At 40.9% G+C, this 16,561-nt stretch overlaps 1 protein-coding gene across 2 annotated transcripts; it reads right to left on the bottom strand.

Moving 5' to 3' along the window:
* Nucleotides 1–10,063: 10,063 nt before the first annotated feature.
* On the bottom strand, nucleotides 10,064–15,764 carry stk16 (serine/threonine kinase 16). Of its 2 annotated transcripts, none has more exons than XM_034529527.1 (8): nucleotides 15,314–15,764; nucleotides 14,825–14,949; nucleotides 14,312–14,531; nucleotides 14,092–14,225; nucleotides 13,728–13,815; nucleotides 12,968–13,096; nucleotides 12,704–12,825; nucleotides 10,064–11,845 (listed from the first exon to the last, which is right to left on the bottom strand). In XM_034529527.1, the coding sequence occupies exons 2-8, from the start codon at nucleotides 14,908–14,910 to the stop codon at nucleotides 11,707–11,709; spliced, it is 918 nt and encodes a 305-aa protein (XP_034385418.1). In that variant the 5' UTR covers nucleotides 14,911–14,949; nucleotides 15,314–15,764; the 3' UTR covers nucleotides 10,064–11,706. The 2 variants fall into 2 exon arrangements, with proteins under 2 accessions (XP_034385418.1, XP_034385417.1); XM_034529526.1 differs by having other exon boundaries at nucleotides 15,346–15,764.
* Nucleotides 15,765–16,561: the final 797 nt, after the last annotated feature.

The following is a 16,561-nucleotide window of genomic DNA, read 5'->3' as shown; positions in this document are numbered from 1 at the left end:
AACATTACCCTTGTTTAATTCAGTAGTTGACTAAAACAGCCTGCAGCATGCAGTTGTGTTGCTGATCCGAATGTACTCCTGTGCTTTCAGGTGGGTAAAAGTGATGAAAACGGTATAAAAGAACCGACATGGATCATAACCGTCATTAATATAAATATGAATTTATATCGGAGTTGCGCAAGTTGAATGTTATGATGTGTCGATGTGGATATAGTGCATCACCGAGCCATGCTAGCGAACGAGAAACTGCATAGTAACCACCGGTAACCTGTGAGAATGAGAGTTGTGTGAATGTGCAGAATGTCGCCAGCGTGAATTAAGTTGTTAGAGTGACAGTATAAGCAGATATGTTCTTTGAATATGTATAAGAGAAGTCGTTTAATTCAGAAGTTGACTAAAACAGCCTGCAGCATGCAGTTGCGTTGCTGATCCGAATGTGCTTTCAGTAAAAAACGTTCTTAAACCCATGCACGCCTGATGTGTGTCCACGTGTGCAACAGTGATTTATAAATAAAGTGTACTTGCTAAACTCAAAAGCACAGCTGAGGCTGATGGGTACGTCACAAGTTTAGCAGGTAATGTGGTCATAAAACAAAATATTAGAAAACAATAATTTTGACCCAATGATGGCGCTCGATGAAAAGTCAGAGATCACCAAAGCCAGTAAAATCAATCCTCTGGGGATCATGAAGTCTTGGTGTGATCATGAATGGTTGATATGTTTCAGTCTGAAAGGCGGAGAAAGCAACTTCCAAACGTAGAAGCAGATGATTCTCACAGATCGAAGATTGAACAAGCGAAAATTACGTTTTCGTTAGTTACTCGTGCTATTTCAATATCTGTATCTTTGCCCATTTAACTAGTATCATACAGGCCTTAGTCATTCCTTCTCTACAACACAGGTAGGTACTAGGTGTGTGTGCGTGTGTGTGTGTGTGTGTATACAAGTGTGACTGATCCCATTTATCAGGCCAGTTAACCCTTGGCAGCAAGCAGTAATACGGAGCAGGAGACCATGGGGGATGCAGGCACTCGCTCTAATTAAATCCCACCCACCAACCCACCCACCCACCCACACCTACACAGACCGCCTCCCCTCCTCCGGCAAGAGAGACTCTGACCTTCCAACCCAGCCTCCCCCATACCCACTGCCTGCATCTCCCACCTCAGCTCTGTAAACTGCAAAGTGACACAAGGAAACAGTTTTCTATTCCAACGGGAGTTCACGCCTCAATCTTTAATGTCACCCACAGTACTAAGCTTAATGAAAGACAGCTCTTGTCACATTAGAAATTAGGTTTTAAAGCCATGAGACCCCACATACACACAAATTAAAGGGATCAAATTATTCTGCTCTTAGAAAATGTGGGCTCAAAGTAAAACAGGAACATTTGTCTGTCCCTCTCCTTCACATTGACTAATTTGAGTTTTGTTGTTGTTTTAACTGTGTTTGCGTTCCCAGGGCTGTTAAGCTAATCGACATATGATGATGATGCTTTTCCCCCTTTTCAACTCGTATGCCTTCGCTGAGCTGTTGACTTTCCTAATCCAGCCTGTTTTCATCGCGACCGGCATACGATCCAAACGCTGACTCAAAATAAACGTGTCCTGCCTTCGCTTGTGAAGTAATGACGTTGAATAAAGTAGCATTAATGCGAATAAGTATTTGCACTGGTGTGAAGGCGCACAGCTGGCTTTTTGTGTGGCACGCCGAGTTCAAAAGCGGGTTAAGAGCAGGGTAATCTGTCTGGCTGACAGCATCAAAGCAGCTGGCATCATTAATACAGTCGCAGGCCGAGGCGTAGTCACACTGTTTGTGAAGGTTACACATGAACTTGCATGTGCGCACAGGTACCTGAAATATGCACACGTCAGAGGAATAAATCCAGTTTAACATTCATTCTTTTCTCCTTCTTCTTTTGTTGTTGTATTAATAGTGATGTTTATTTTCTGGGCCCCTTTTGAGTTTGGTGATATTTGAAGCAAAGTTACGATTTTAATTAACGCAAAGTACAACGTTTATCAGCACGCACATGTTTACCTGCCTCACACAACAGTGATGAATGTCACATGATTAACTCCATCAGTCACAGTCCATCATATAAAAGGCAGTGTATGAAATAGTGTGTTTACTACTAGCACATTGCAATAGTTCTGAGCTAAACTTTTTGTATTCTATCTGTAGAAGACTAGATGTTGGTGTATAAATGGCTGCTCTCAACTTACATTGAACTCTACAAATATGGCAGACACTGTATTACATGTACTGCATTGAAATTGGTATCCTCTGTTTATTAAATGTATGCCCTGAAGATTAAATGTAAGGAAATGCCAACTAATGTATGTCTGTTAAAGGAAAAACATACAATTGCTTTAAAATAGAAAGATATTAAAATCCTAGTGAATAAGGAGACGTCTCACAGTTTGGCATTAGTAAAACTGACTCGTAAAGTTGAGGAGTTTTATATGGTCGCTTCCTACAAATTATGACTGTGTGAATGTCGATGAGTCAAGTGCAGAGAAAAACCTTTTGGGGTGTCGATATGAGGTATTATGTTTAATCTCTATGAGCTGCTGATCAAACAGCAGCAGGTAGAGTGGCAGAGGGAGTATGACCAACTATGTGTATAGAAAACATTATTTAGGACAGCCTAAAAGTCTGTTTTGGTCTCCATTAAACTCGCATTTAGGCCCCCAGATTTGAGGTATCGTTGGTTTATTTTTCATCTGCTACTCTACAACACGACAGGAGCTCTGGGGTTTGTCAAAAGGGGTTCTGGGAAATGGGAGAAATTAAAACCCCCAAAATAAAGGTTTTAGGGGGCAAACCTCCCAAAAAGATAACATTATTTGCCACAAATTGAATTGCACTATATGCAGAAGTTTAGGAATATATTAAGATATGTTTTGCTTGCTGTTTATATTAATTTGCAAAAAACAAACAAACAGACGAATTAAATTCAAATTTGTTGCTGTTGGACGACAAAAGTGTTTCGACAAAAGTGATTCTTCTAACAGCAAACGATGGATTCAGGTCATTTGCTAGATTTGTATTCCACCTATTTACATAATACTAAAGAGATACCAGTGTGTGTGTGTGTGTGTGTGTGTGTGTGTGTGTGTGTGTGTGTGTGTGTGTGTGTCTCTGCATGCATGCAGATAAAGGTTCACGTCAACATCTCATTTATGTAATGGCTCCACATTTATCGCACCGTGACATGACTGACAGGTGGAAATGACATCACTAACATTTAAATTGTTGTCCTTCTCTCTGCAGAGTAATACATCCTAAGTGATGCATATTCCGCAAACAAGCTATTTCTACACTCATCTACACCATCTTTACTCCACCTTTTTCTCACACACAGACACACTTCAATCCCCCTCTCGCTTTCTGCGTTACATTTAACTGTCCCCCACAACCTCACAGTGCCACCACACTATCCAATTGGCATAATTGAGCCGGGTCAGATGATAAAGAGACGTATAACAATCAATGCAGGTGAAATAAAAAACAGCTCCGCATTATTACTTTTGTCCTTTTCCAACGATAATCAATGCCGCCCCTACATCAGTTTAACAGACTGAGACCGCTGCGTTTATTGTAGGAGAAAATGTGACATGTCAGAAGGAAGAATGGAGGGACTCAAGGAGGTAAAGGCAGAAGAGGAGGAGGAGGAGGAGGAGGAGGAGGAGGAGGAGGAAGAGGAGGAGAAGGTTCACCAGTATCAGTGCTGAGATAGATGAGATGTGACAGGCTGCCACTCTTCTCAGCACCTTCTCATCAGCATGACACAGCTGTCACAGCCCTATTTCAGGAAAATTAAACGGCCTTACGGTAAACTGGAGGAGAGTGTGTGTGTGTGTGTGTGTGTGTGTGTGTGTGTGTGTGTGTGTGTGTGCGTGCGTGCGTGCGTGCGTGCGTGCGTGCGTGTGTGAAAATGAATAAGGTTGTAGTATGCAGATGGAGTTTCTGCTTCTCTCCTCCCCCAATCTGTTCCCCTCCTTTCAAGCACCATCCTCTCCTTTTGACATGGTAATGGCTCCAAATTGATGAAGACACTTCACTCATTCAGCGACAACTCCACTGGCAAGCGACATAAACACTTACTCCACGCCTCCTCGTCCATCACGCATGAAGCCCCTCCCTTGCCTGGGTGGGAAGTTGTTTAATCAGCTAATTTGCTCTCTGGCCACCGTTAATGACCGCACCACCTCTGGATTATCTTGTCATCCCATCCTCTTAATCAGCGCTGACGAACTGCTCATCAAACTATTAGCCTCCATTTGCCTTTGTCATGCTTCGCACAGCTCATAAGGCGCTAATTATAACTAATCGGGTGGGCCCCATTTCCCTCCTTCGTGGACAGAATAGAAGCGACACGCAGTAGCGTCCGAGACGTCGGCTCTCAGAGCACTGCAAGGAAACATCTTCACGACTTTGACGAAGCGCATATAGGCATGTTGGTAAATAACTAAAACACAGGTGGTTTAATGATCTGTGCCGCAAATTAAACTTTAAATTGTGGCACGTTGACTCTTCTTAGTTTGCTTCTGTTTCATCTGATTGCTATTTGTGCCCCGTCTGATCACTGCCACGTTCCTTTAGTGTGTGAATAAAGCCGATTCTTTTGTTGAGCTCGGTCAGCTGCTATGTACTTTAGAGGGAAATCCAAAATTGGATGCAGGATTTAAACAAATCTGTCATTTATGTAAGTAAGTAAGTAAGGTTTATTTATATTCCAGTCAATTAAAACAAATTGACAATTAATAACAGGGGCCAAAAACATTTCAACAGTTAAAAGAGCAGAGTAAAATACGCAGTAAAAGAGTCAAACAAACAAAAAAACATAAGAAAACAATAAGAAAAATAAATAAAAAAGATAAAAGCAGACCATAGAAAATGTAATAAAACAAACGCCAGAGTAAACAGGCCTTGAGTTGGTGTTTAAATGACACTATTGAATCGGCAAACCGTGGATCAGTCCACAGCCACCGCCTCAAAAGCTCGGTCACCACGAGTTCTAAGGCGAGTATGTGGGACTGACAGAAGATTTTGGAGGTTGGATCTGAGATTGCGGGCTGTTGAATATGGGCGAAGTAGTTCAGCCACATATGAACATGTGGCTGGCCGTGCAGTGCTCTGTATGTGAGTGAGGATTTTAAAGTGGATCCTAGTCTACAGGGAGCCAGTGAAGAGACCTGAGTATCGGGGGGATGTGAGACCGTCTCTTTGTCCTCGTCAGTATTCTGACAGCAGCATTCTGGATTACCTGCAACCGGTTAATCATAGCATATTTACTGAGAGAGGAGAAAAGTGCATCATAATAATCAATATGAGAAGAAAGAATACATTATTGTTTACCATGAAGAATGAATACATTATTGTTTACCATGTTGCATTATAATCTGGATATGGAATGACCCAATAGCTATATTATTATCCTTCTTTAAAAAGATTCTAATCTTAAAGATTTTTTTATCATTCCGACAATATATATTTTGAGTATCCTGTTACGACCCTTCATAACATAGAGGTAAGATGGTAAATAATGTATTTACTGAAGAAAAATGTACTTAAACGTCTGATTAGAAGTCAGTTCAAACTTAGGAGGCATCTCTTTCAAGCGCTGTGATATTCGGCATTGGGCGAAGAACTCTATGCGCTGGTTTGTGTGCTTGAGGTCAAACTGCATTTGACTCTTGAGCTGAAGATTTTGTCTGGCCTGTTTAAGCCAACTTTTGCTTCCTCAGCACCAGCATGCAGCACTTTCACTGCAGGTGAAAGAGTTGTTATGTCTTCAGAAGAATGAGTAACATCCAACTGACCTTACACGGCAAATAAAAACTATCGATCCCCCCCCCCTCCCCAACACCCACTTTAAAAGACTTATTGTGGAGCTCCATTTCATCTAATCACTTGGCAAAAGAGTCCAGGGTCTAAATAAAGAAAGAATAAATAAAAAAGTCCCCGGGCCAATGTGTTGCTCTCACCTTTGTAGATGAAATTACCCGAAAAGCTGTTACAAATCAATATAATCAATGCAATCAGCTAACTGACACAGGCAATCTCCTGCCAGTAAGTAAAACACCCCCGGTGGAGATCTTTCAATCTCTAGTGCCATAATTGCCCCCAAGGGCGACGTTAGGGTGTAGCATTTTGTACACTTAATTAAATTAGTGAGCTCTGTGGACAGGGTGGGTTGCCGATCTCACAGAGAACGGATAGGTCTGGCCCCGAGCCAGTAATTAAGGCAATACCTTTCCTGATTACGCCAATCCACCTTAATGAACTCATTATGCATTTTAACCCAAACACTCCCGTGGATTAACGAGCTCAAAAAAAGCCCCTGGACGGAAAGAACGGTTCGATCACAAACACAAGTCATAACTCATCCACTCAACGGGGCAGACGTAACGTCCATATTTCTCCCTCTTTCAGCAGCAGCCAAGGCTAATTTGGAGTTGAGTGACAGCGAAAGTCTGCACTGGGTCTGCGCACATAAAGCTTTAAGGAAATAGGATCGCTTGTCTGGGAAGTAACAGTAGAAACTTTACAGGGCGACTTTACAAGGTCTCACAGGAACCACGTCGGAATTCTCTGTTATTGAGGAAACTTTTCGACGTTCATTTATGCACAGATAAGACCGCGCGGCCACGCCATGCATGGGCCACGAAACATATGTGTAAGATGATTTAAAGAGACCTGGGAACACTGCAGGGTGGTCGCAGCGCTGCGCTGACCCATAATGCTTTGCTAATTAAATAATTCACTAATTGATTCATTGCCAAATCAATAAAGCCTGCAGATGGTTTATGGTGTGAGAGCTAAAGCGTGTTTGTGTTTGAGGACTGGAGCTGGGTTACAAATGAAACGCACACCCGATCCAAACAATTGGTGTGCCCCCCCCCCCGACTGAACGGTACGCAAAAGCACATGAAATTGGTGTGAACATTGGGATGACCTTGCGGTTGTTTTGTATGACATCATTTCAGCCCCTCACAGGCAGCTGATAGTGAATATAAAAGGTGTAAGACAGTGTGTGTGTGTGTGTGTGTGTGTGTGTGTGTGTGTGTGTGTGTGTGTGTGGGCAGACGTCAAACCCATAAACACTGCTCTGTCCTAGACCCAGTCCCAAGGGAGTCTGGGATCTTTAGGTGGCCCTGAGGAGGAAATCAGCTGGGATATCATTAATTCAAGTGTAATGAATCCTTAGGGTGTTTGTGTATAAAAGGGCATATGCACTGTAAATATGTGGTATGTTATGTATACTTTATGACTGGTCATTTGAGTGTGTGTGTGTGTGTGTGTGTGTGTGTCTGTGTGTGTGTGTGTGTGTGTGTGTGTGTGTGTGTGTGTGTGCTAAGGTCGGAATTACCTTTGAAAGTAATTGGGACAGCAGTGAAGTGTGACATCTCACTGATCTGAGTGGACGCACAGGTTGTAAATCCCGCTACGTGAGCAGTTTGATATTTGTTTCCAAGGATGTGTGCACAAGCACACACACCAATACGCACAAACCAACACACACACACACATACACAGGTGCAGGAGATGGCCACCAAGGCTCAAAATGCTGTCAGGTGAAGATTGTGCTCGTCTGATGTACGATTCATCTAATACTGAGCCACAGCTTAATTAAAAAAGTAAAGTATTTCTGCAACTGCAGATGAAAAACGTATGTTAAAAGCTCTATTGAACACTGTTACACCCGAGTTATTCAGAAAAACACTCATATTAGCGCACGCATGTGTTAACATATAAGCGTAAGAATACACATTTCAATGTATTTTCAAGAAATCAAACACTTGAATCTCTTCTACCACACTCTTGGTTACGCCACATGACCAACGTGATGTGGACATCTCATTCTGATATACAGTAAAGTGTTTGCAAAGATTTGGCAAAATATTTTGGAACCTGGCTCCCAAGAGAGGTTGTGAGGTCAGGCACAGATGTTGGGGTGAGGCCTGGCTCTAAGACCGAGTTTCAGTTCATCCCAAATATCTTGGCTGGAGTTAAGGAGGAAACGATGCCCATTTTCAAAATGCAGACATGATCTTATTGTCTAAGAGAGCCAATGTGGAAGTGTCTTAAACCTGCATTCTTTCTAATGGCCGCTAGGTGGCGACTCCTCTGGTTGCAAAAAGAAGTCTATGAGAAAAGGACTCTCACTTCTTGATTTATTACCTCAGTGAACATTGTAAACACGAGTTAATACTCTCAATCTCTAGTTTCACCTCATCTTTAATACAGCATGGTGTTCATTTAGTAAATAACAAGTTCAATTTAAGGTGAAATAGACCTCTACAGAGCCGTATAGGGCGTCCCTACGTCCACAAACCACTGGGCGGCGTCACAATGACCGCGTGCATTTCTTCTGTACATAAGTAATGAAGGTTCCAACTGCTACATAGACGATGAGCTGGGAAGGATGTTATTGAAACTATAGAAATGTTCTGAGTATAAGGGCACATTTTCAGAACCCTACAATAGAATAATGTTCATTTGTGTTCACAAACAAAACATTCTGTGGATCCCAAAACAAATCGGTCTCCCACTCATTGCTTATGGAGCAGCTCAAGACTTTATACTACATGACATCACACATTTGAAAACATACGTCTTTGGTTTATTGCTTTAAGAGAGAGTAGCTCATGTTTACAGATATTGGTAATGGAAATAACATATTGGAATTCTTAATCTAGGTGGTGTTCCCCTTTAAGGGTCTGGCCTTCTGAGCAGGCCAGGGATGTTCAACACCAAACGGGGAAATCCAACTTATTTATAAACCTGACTTTATGCATGGAGGCACTGCCATGTTAAAACAGGAAAGGATGTTTCCCAAACTGTTGGAAGCACAATTTGTCTTAAATCCTGGAGAATTACGATTTCCCTTAATATGAAAAAAAGGGGCGTAGCCCAAACCACGAGACCTGTATTTAGTTGGCACGATGAATACAGAGTTACTGTTCTCCTGGCATCCGCCAAACTACATTTCATCCATCGCATTGACCAATAGTAAAGTGTGATTCATCACTTTAATGCAACAACCCGTTTCCACTGCTCCATCGGCTGGCATTGCTCATAGTGAATTTAGGCCTGAGTGCCACTGCTCAGCCATGGACACCCATTTGATGGACAGTAACTTTGGAGTATCAACATACCAAGACTGAATATTTTAAATATATTAATTTACTACATTATCATAACACTGGTAGCAGCAGTGCGTTCTGCTCCCTCTTTCCCAATGTATTGATATAGATCTAAAGTTTCATGCCCTCATTGTTGGTTAATGTTTCTCTGTGGTACTGAAAAGGGTATAGAATACCAAATTAAAGGGTATTGTATTGAAGGAATTACAGTGACGCGTTAAGACTAATCAAGAGACTACAAACATGTTGTACACACTCGGCTTTTCCCTTGACAGGTGACAGAAAATTCTGTTTTTAATTAAACTAGTTATTACTCCAGTACTGTCCAGAAATAAAATCGTTATGTATTTGTAACTTACCGTTTCCATTTCATGCAACATTATTACTCTACTCAGCCCCACATTGTTAATAGTTACTTAGATTAAAAAACACATTGATTAGATTATAAATTATGCTCTGTTATAATTAAACTACAACAATCAAACACTACTTACACATCTATGAATCAGTAATAATAATTTAGTATTAATGCAGTAATACATAACACTTTCACATTTTCTGAATTATTAATATTTTAACTTTTGATCCCTACATAGTTTCACTAAACTGCTACTTGCAATGGATATTGTTTTTACGACAGTATTACTGCCATTAAGTGAAGAATGTGAACACTTCCACCATCACTGAGAGCAAGGGTGAACATTAATAACCTGACTTATTGTAAAGCATTAAAGTAATAACCTGTTTTACTGCACATGTTTGTGATGCAGAGTTAAAGCAGCTGAACCAACTCATTACAAGTGCTGGTCAAGTAAGAAATACAGGCATCGATTCAAAAACTCTTCCAACAACTACTTCTTATTGTGGGATGTGGTTTTATTCCACAATTATATTGAAAAAGTGTATACAGAGTGCTCCATATTTCACGTTTATTTATCCTTTACTGTGCAATAAATAAGAGATGAAACAGAATCCCAACACATGTTTCCATAATCAAATAACACACTCTTACTTATAATCTATGAACTTCATCATTACACTTAAAGAAATCCTTAGTTTACCAGCTGCATGATATCAGTATTAGCCCACCATTAAAAACAAACATTCAGAGTCATCTGACATATCCAAAATTAGCATTAAAAAGATAATATATTTAAACAGAATACCAATAACCATTCCAACAATTAACTGTATAAGTTAACTACCAAGGATTTAGTGTTTTTAGTTCTTACCAATATCGCCGCATAACAGTCACAAAAGCATTCATCTTAAATTAAAAGCCCAAAGTATTATTTTCTCTAATAATGCAATACACAGGTACCATTCAGGTCTACTGCTTCAGACTGCCAGGCCCTTTTAGATGTGGGAGAACCCTGAGAGAACAAAAGTGTGAGAGCACATTCACACGACAGGAAAACCCAGAATTTAAAACAAGCAGAGCTGCAAAGGAAGAAAAACTGTTTAAAAAGACAAGACAGTGAAAAGTGCAATGGCAGATATAATATGACAAGGACTTTGACTTCATTAATAAAATCAAGTTATTCCTTAAACTGATTAAAAGTTATTATTCAATGGTTTAAGTGACTGACCCCTTTCTTTCTTTTCTTTTTATGCAGACACACACACACACACACACACACACACACACACTCTTTGCTGTGTTGGACCGAGAGCCCGTTCACACAGTGTCATCAGCATGTTGATATGTGCAGCAGGGGAGTGTGATGGTGGAGCACCGCTGTGTGTTTAAATGCAGCATTGCAGGTGAGGAGAACTCTGCCTCTTGACTCTACACCCGTAGAGACAAACAGTACAAGTGAAGGTTTGAGGAAAGCTGAAGACACAGTCGTGTATCCATGGTTACAGCACACATGTGTAACCACACTATGTTACACACGCTCAAAACAGAGGAATCAAGATAAAAAAAATTTTAAAAAATGAAGGGAACTGGACCAGTCCTTTAAGATAGGGAATAAAATATGATATGTATTGAACCTGGATAGCTTTCACACCCCGGAAAGTTTGGCAAAGCTCTTTTGTTATCCCTTTTCTTATTAAAAACTACAATATTAACCGCTATAATATCTTTTTTTTCAAAGACTGTTAGTTTAACTTAGCATAACGTCTAAAAGGAGGGTAACAGACCGCCTGGTAACACAATCAGCATACCAGCACCTCTAAAGCTCACTAACCAACATATTATATTCACAGAACCATGCACCATTGTTGTTTTTAATATAATAACTAGAGTTTTAGAAGGCCAGCCTATTCCCCACCTCCCAGTAGTTATGCTAAGCTAAGATGACAGGCTGCTCGATCCAGCTTCATTGAACGACATAAAAATGGGTACATGGTGAAGCCACTTAATTATTAGATGCATTATGCACTATATTGCAGGGCCTTTCAGATTCAGAATGTTGCAGAGCTCCCCAAACTTAGTGAAAGTCTGCACCTAGGTTTTTATAAATAAAATCAATATTATTAAGCTAAAAATAATAGACGTTCATTTATGTGTGCAAAGGTTTCCAAGATCCTACATCCGGAGCAAGATCAGACCATGTTGTATTGGGTGTTGGGGCTGCGACTCTGCAGGTCGTGTACATGGTCAAGAACCCAGCTGATGTTTGGTCTCTCCTGGGGATTTGACACCATTATGGAGCTCAGCAGCATCTGCAGGCCCTGCGAGTATCTGGCCACAAGACAAACAAAAAAATAATTAGAACTTAAGTTTGATCTGTATTTAGTTATAAAAACTTTAAATCTTAAACACAAGCGTGCATCATTACCACCAATCACAAGATCATTATTAATATATATATTAATTTTTTGCACAAATAAGGAACAGGAAGTGAGTTTCGTTACTGAAGGAAAATTCAAATGGGAGAAAATAATTGGTCTGCAATGACATTAAATACTAAGACACCAACAAACAACTATTTTCAATGTAAAGATATAGTGGAGTAATGGCTACCTGAGCAGAGAATCAAGTCGCTCTGCGTGTTGTAATCTAGGCAAAGCCAGACATGCGCGCATGTATTTAAATGCATGTAAACACTGTTAGCTCTGTCAGCACTGTTGCCTTTGTTTGCACCGTTAGCTCCTTCAGCCATCTCCATGTGGAGGCAATGGATATGCTCGGAAGTATGTATGTATAGAGCACATTTAAAAGTTGTTATCATATATGTTAATTGGGTGAGTTGTGTGACTGCTAGTATACAGTTCATCCTTAAAACCATGTACACCTACTTACAATTACTGTTGTTTAACTTTTAAATGGGAAACAGAATTATGACCATGAGGTTGTGCGCCTTCGCAAACCAGTCAAGTTGCAGTGTGTATGTGACGTTTTTCCTAATTAGCATTTGAATTGTTGAGTTACGGCCCAAAAACTATTTTGTGAGGTCACTAATCAGTTCATCCTTGAATCCAATTGTGCGTTTGTGCTAAATTTGAAGAAATTCCCTCAAGGCATTCCTGACAATCAACCCAGCGCGGAGGGATGAAAATCTTTCTTCAAGTAACACTGAAAGGCGATGTTTTAACTGACCTGCAAGACTGTGGGATGGTCACTGGATTCTGGACCGCAAGGGCAACGCTGTCCCCCTTCTGGAATACCATGTCATACGGCCCCTCCAACATCATCATGCAGTAAAGTACACAGCCGAGTGACTGGAGGAGTGTGAGAAGACATCAAAAGACGAGAGAAAGAAGTAGTCAGCAAATGATCCACAGTCGCATTAGCGCTTCAGAGACAGACCCGTACGAACACAACAAGCACAACATACAAAAGGGAATGAAGAATAGCATTTACCCAGATATCAGTGCACTCGTCTATAATGCAGTGGCTCTCTACATTAAAGAGTTCAGGAGCCCTGTAAGAAATGGTGCACCGCTGGGCTGCCCAGTCCTGAATGGTCATGGCTTCTCTGGTTCCTCTCACCTGAAAGTAAGTCAGTTTCGTTAAATTCATCACAGGGCTTACCTGTATATAGAAGATGAAAATAAAAAAGCAGGCAGGTTGCCTCGAACTCTTGCAATGTTATGTAAACACATAATTATATGGCAATACCTCTTGGGGTTGTGCCCACATGGTTTCATGCTCTCATTGTAAGTCGCTTTGGATACAAGTGTCGGCCTCATACATGTAGAGTAACTCTTTCTGTTGCAATTATGTCCGTTATGTAGAGGAACAAATACAAAAAATATATAAATGTCTAATAAGAGTGTTTCAAGGGGGACAATCAGTGTTGTTTGCTCCAACAGCTCAAATATAATAAAATAAACTTGCCGACGTAACAATCATGACGAATTTGTACAAGCTCTGTGCGCTATAGTGAGCATCATGTTTTGAATATGTGGTTTATTGGCATTAAAACACTGCCATCTAGGAGGTACAAATCATCAGGACCTTCCCTCTGAAATAATGTAAGTGGTGCACTCTGTTCTTAAACAGCAAGAACAGAGGGATGTCAGGCTAAAATTAAAGTAAGTTGGGCTTTCACAAATAGCATCAATGCTTCTAAAGTGATCGGTAAAATCAAACAAACTCTTTATAGACTTGGTGCTCTGACCTCAATCCTGGCCCGGTTCATAGAGCCCAGGTCCATCAGAAGCGGCCTGTCATCCTCGTCCAAAAGCACATTTGTGGGCTTCAGGTCTCTGTCAAATTATAGCAGATGCATAGCATTCAAATGTGTTAATATAAAGAAGTAACAAACAAAAGTTTTAATTTGTAATTGAGAATAAAGAATAATAAGAATGTTAAAAGATGTACATTTTGTAAGAAAGGACTCCAAACAGACTCTAGTGTGGCACTCCAAGCCAGCACAAGAGTCTTTACACTGGGAAATATTTTGGTGTGTGTGTGTGTGCGTGTGTGTGTGTGTGTGTGTGTGTGTGTGTGTGTGTGTGTGTGTGTGTCTGTAGACAGATAACCTGTGTGCATAGCCTTTTTCATGAATGGCCTCGAGTCCAGAGCAGATGCCATGTAGAATTCGCAGAACCTGTTTTTCAGGCATTGAGCTCCCCTTGTCTCTTAGCTTCTCCAGAACAGACCACAGACTTCCTTTCTGTTCACACAAACACACCAACATATCAGAATCAGATCATGTCCCCCAGGGTTATTTGTCTCATACCAGCTGCTGCACCAGCTTACTCTGATATAAGGCAGAAGTAACCAGGCTTCAGTCTTGCCTCCACGATCAACAAAGGTGTGCGCAACCAGACTCAAGACGTTGGGGTGATTAAAAATCTGATGCATCTCCACTTCGGTCTGAGCCTCCTGGTGGCCTTCGCGGTCGTGGCACAGGATCCTCTTCAAGGCGTAGAAGCGCCTATCCTTTGCCCCCTCCACCAGATCAACATAACTGAATCCCCTGAGAAGAGGACACAGAGAGGTTTGATTCAAGATTATTTTAGTTTTTAAAAAGGACTACATTTATCAAAGAGGTGCCACAAAGAGGAATAAATGGTGCATTTGGAACGCTAGTTAGTCTTAATGGTATCAGGGACAGACTATGAAGGATAAACATAAAACAACCCAGTGTCCGTGTTCATTGTAATGAAGATAGATGAGGATCAGTGATGTGTTTTTAAATGGTTTGTCGACACAAAATAAAAATTAAAAAGCATAAGCAGAGGTTAAATCAGCGACTTAATGTTCTCTTACCCTTCGTCTAGTTTCTGGACAAAGTAATATGTTTTGTTCTCAATGGTGATCGAGCCACGGGAGCATATGCACAGGGTCTGCCCCATCTTGACTGGTTCATTGTTTAACGCCAAGCTGTTAAGGGCCTTGGAGAAATAGGACAAATACAAGTGATGTGATAAAGACAGCCAGAGAAACACAGACAACAATGCAATGATACTTATTAGCTGAAGCATTCATTATCGGAAGCAAACAGCGCGATAACCGTTTGGCCCATTGTAGACAAACATAAGGTACGACAGCTCACAAAGTGTCAACAAACGTTAGCTGTCAGCTAACACAGCTCATCAGCAACATTTAAGCCGAGCAACTTCCAGGAGACAACTGCCCAAATGCCGCATAAACGTCCATTTTTAATCGCTTTGTACTCTGTGACAACCTAACACAATGAACGGCTCAGCGTAACACACACAAGTGCTACAGCTGGTGGCGTTACGGCTTCATTCTTACCAGCTAGCTGTCTGTTTACCAAATTAGCTTACTTTCATAGTTCTCCATCTTCGTCCTTCTTCTTCTTCTTCTTGACTTTTTAGGGAGGCTGGCCTTCAGCGCATTAGACACTACCGCCACCTTCACTTCGGAGTGCGGACCAGCGATGAGAAACATTGACGACATCCCAACGTTTATAGAGATACATGGCTTTCCCTGACAGGAAGTGTAGTCTGTATCTGATAAGTAACTAGTCCAGCTGAGTAACACAATAACAATGTGGAGGATTAGCCTGTATAAAGTAGCATTTTATGTAAAATACTGGTACCGTGAGTGTGTATTTAAGTACAGTACACTACACACTATTGTTAGCAGATGTGGATTGTATAGCGATCCTGGCGTGTGTACCCAGCGTTAACCCGCATATAATAATGGAGGAATAAGACAACGTGGGGCATCCCTTTAGTTTCAGTGGAACTCTTGTCATCCAAAAGTAAAACTTTATTTACACACATGTCAACTGGTGAACTTCAGCACCTCTAATTGGCTCTTCTATTTGTCCATCAAACAGTAACTGAATTAACCCTATAAAGCCTGCATATGGCAATACAAATATATATACATATAACACATAACTGAGAACACATTTCCTTGTGTATGTTAACAACTATAAAAGTATTTACATTTTTAAAAAAGGACTTTGTGTCCTCAGCCTATTGCCGAGTATTGGGAATGGATCCTTGCCCCACAGGCTCCAATGCTGCTCCCCCAGCAGACTAGGGAGAAGTACAGAGCACTGGTCCAACGGACTGGTAGAACATCTCCAACATCTCAGAGCACTGGTCCAACAGACTGGTAGAACATCTACAACATCTTGCTGCACACATCGAAGGATCTGAGTTTCCTCAAGAAAAAGAGTCGACTCATCCTCTTCTTTAATGCTTTGCTGAATGGTTGCAAGATTAATATGGAAAAAACCCAACATATATATTACTATATTGCACTTGACTGTCTCTATTGTGTTTGGATTAAGATTACATTTAGGTTTTTTATTACATACTCGGGTGATTACCCACTGCATTAAAGTGTTGCATTTTACTGCTGCAGATGTTTGAAGTGTTGCTACTTTAACTACTTTATATACCTCTGGGTATATAATGTATCTCTAAAAAGTCAACTTAGAATAACAGATGTTTTCAGATGCTGCATGTTCCGGCTGACCCAAGGGAGGGCTTTCACATAGTTTATTTTGTAGAATACTCTTCACCC

This window comes from Cyclopterus lumpus, chromosome 3, assembly GCF_009769545.1.
Source record: "Cyclopterus lumpus isolate fCycLum1 chromosome 3, fCycLum1.pri, whole genome shotgun sequence".
Classification (NCBI taxonomy): Eukaryota; Metazoa; Chordata; class Actinopteri; order Perciformes; family Cyclopteridae; genus Cyclopterus; species Cyclopterus lumpus.
This window is presented reverse-complemented; position numbering and strand designations above follow the sequence as displayed.

Coding starts and splice junctions, on each gene's coding strand:
- stk16 (XM_034529526.1), bottom strand. Junction 14,532..14,824: donor GTCCAGAAACTAGACGAAGG/GTAAGAGAACAT, acceptor TCCTCTTCTCAG/GGGATTCAGTTATGTTGATC. Junction 12,826..12,967: donor ACGAGTGCACTGATATCTGG/GTAAATGCTATT, acceptor ACACTCCTCCAG/TCACTCGGCTGTGTACTTTA.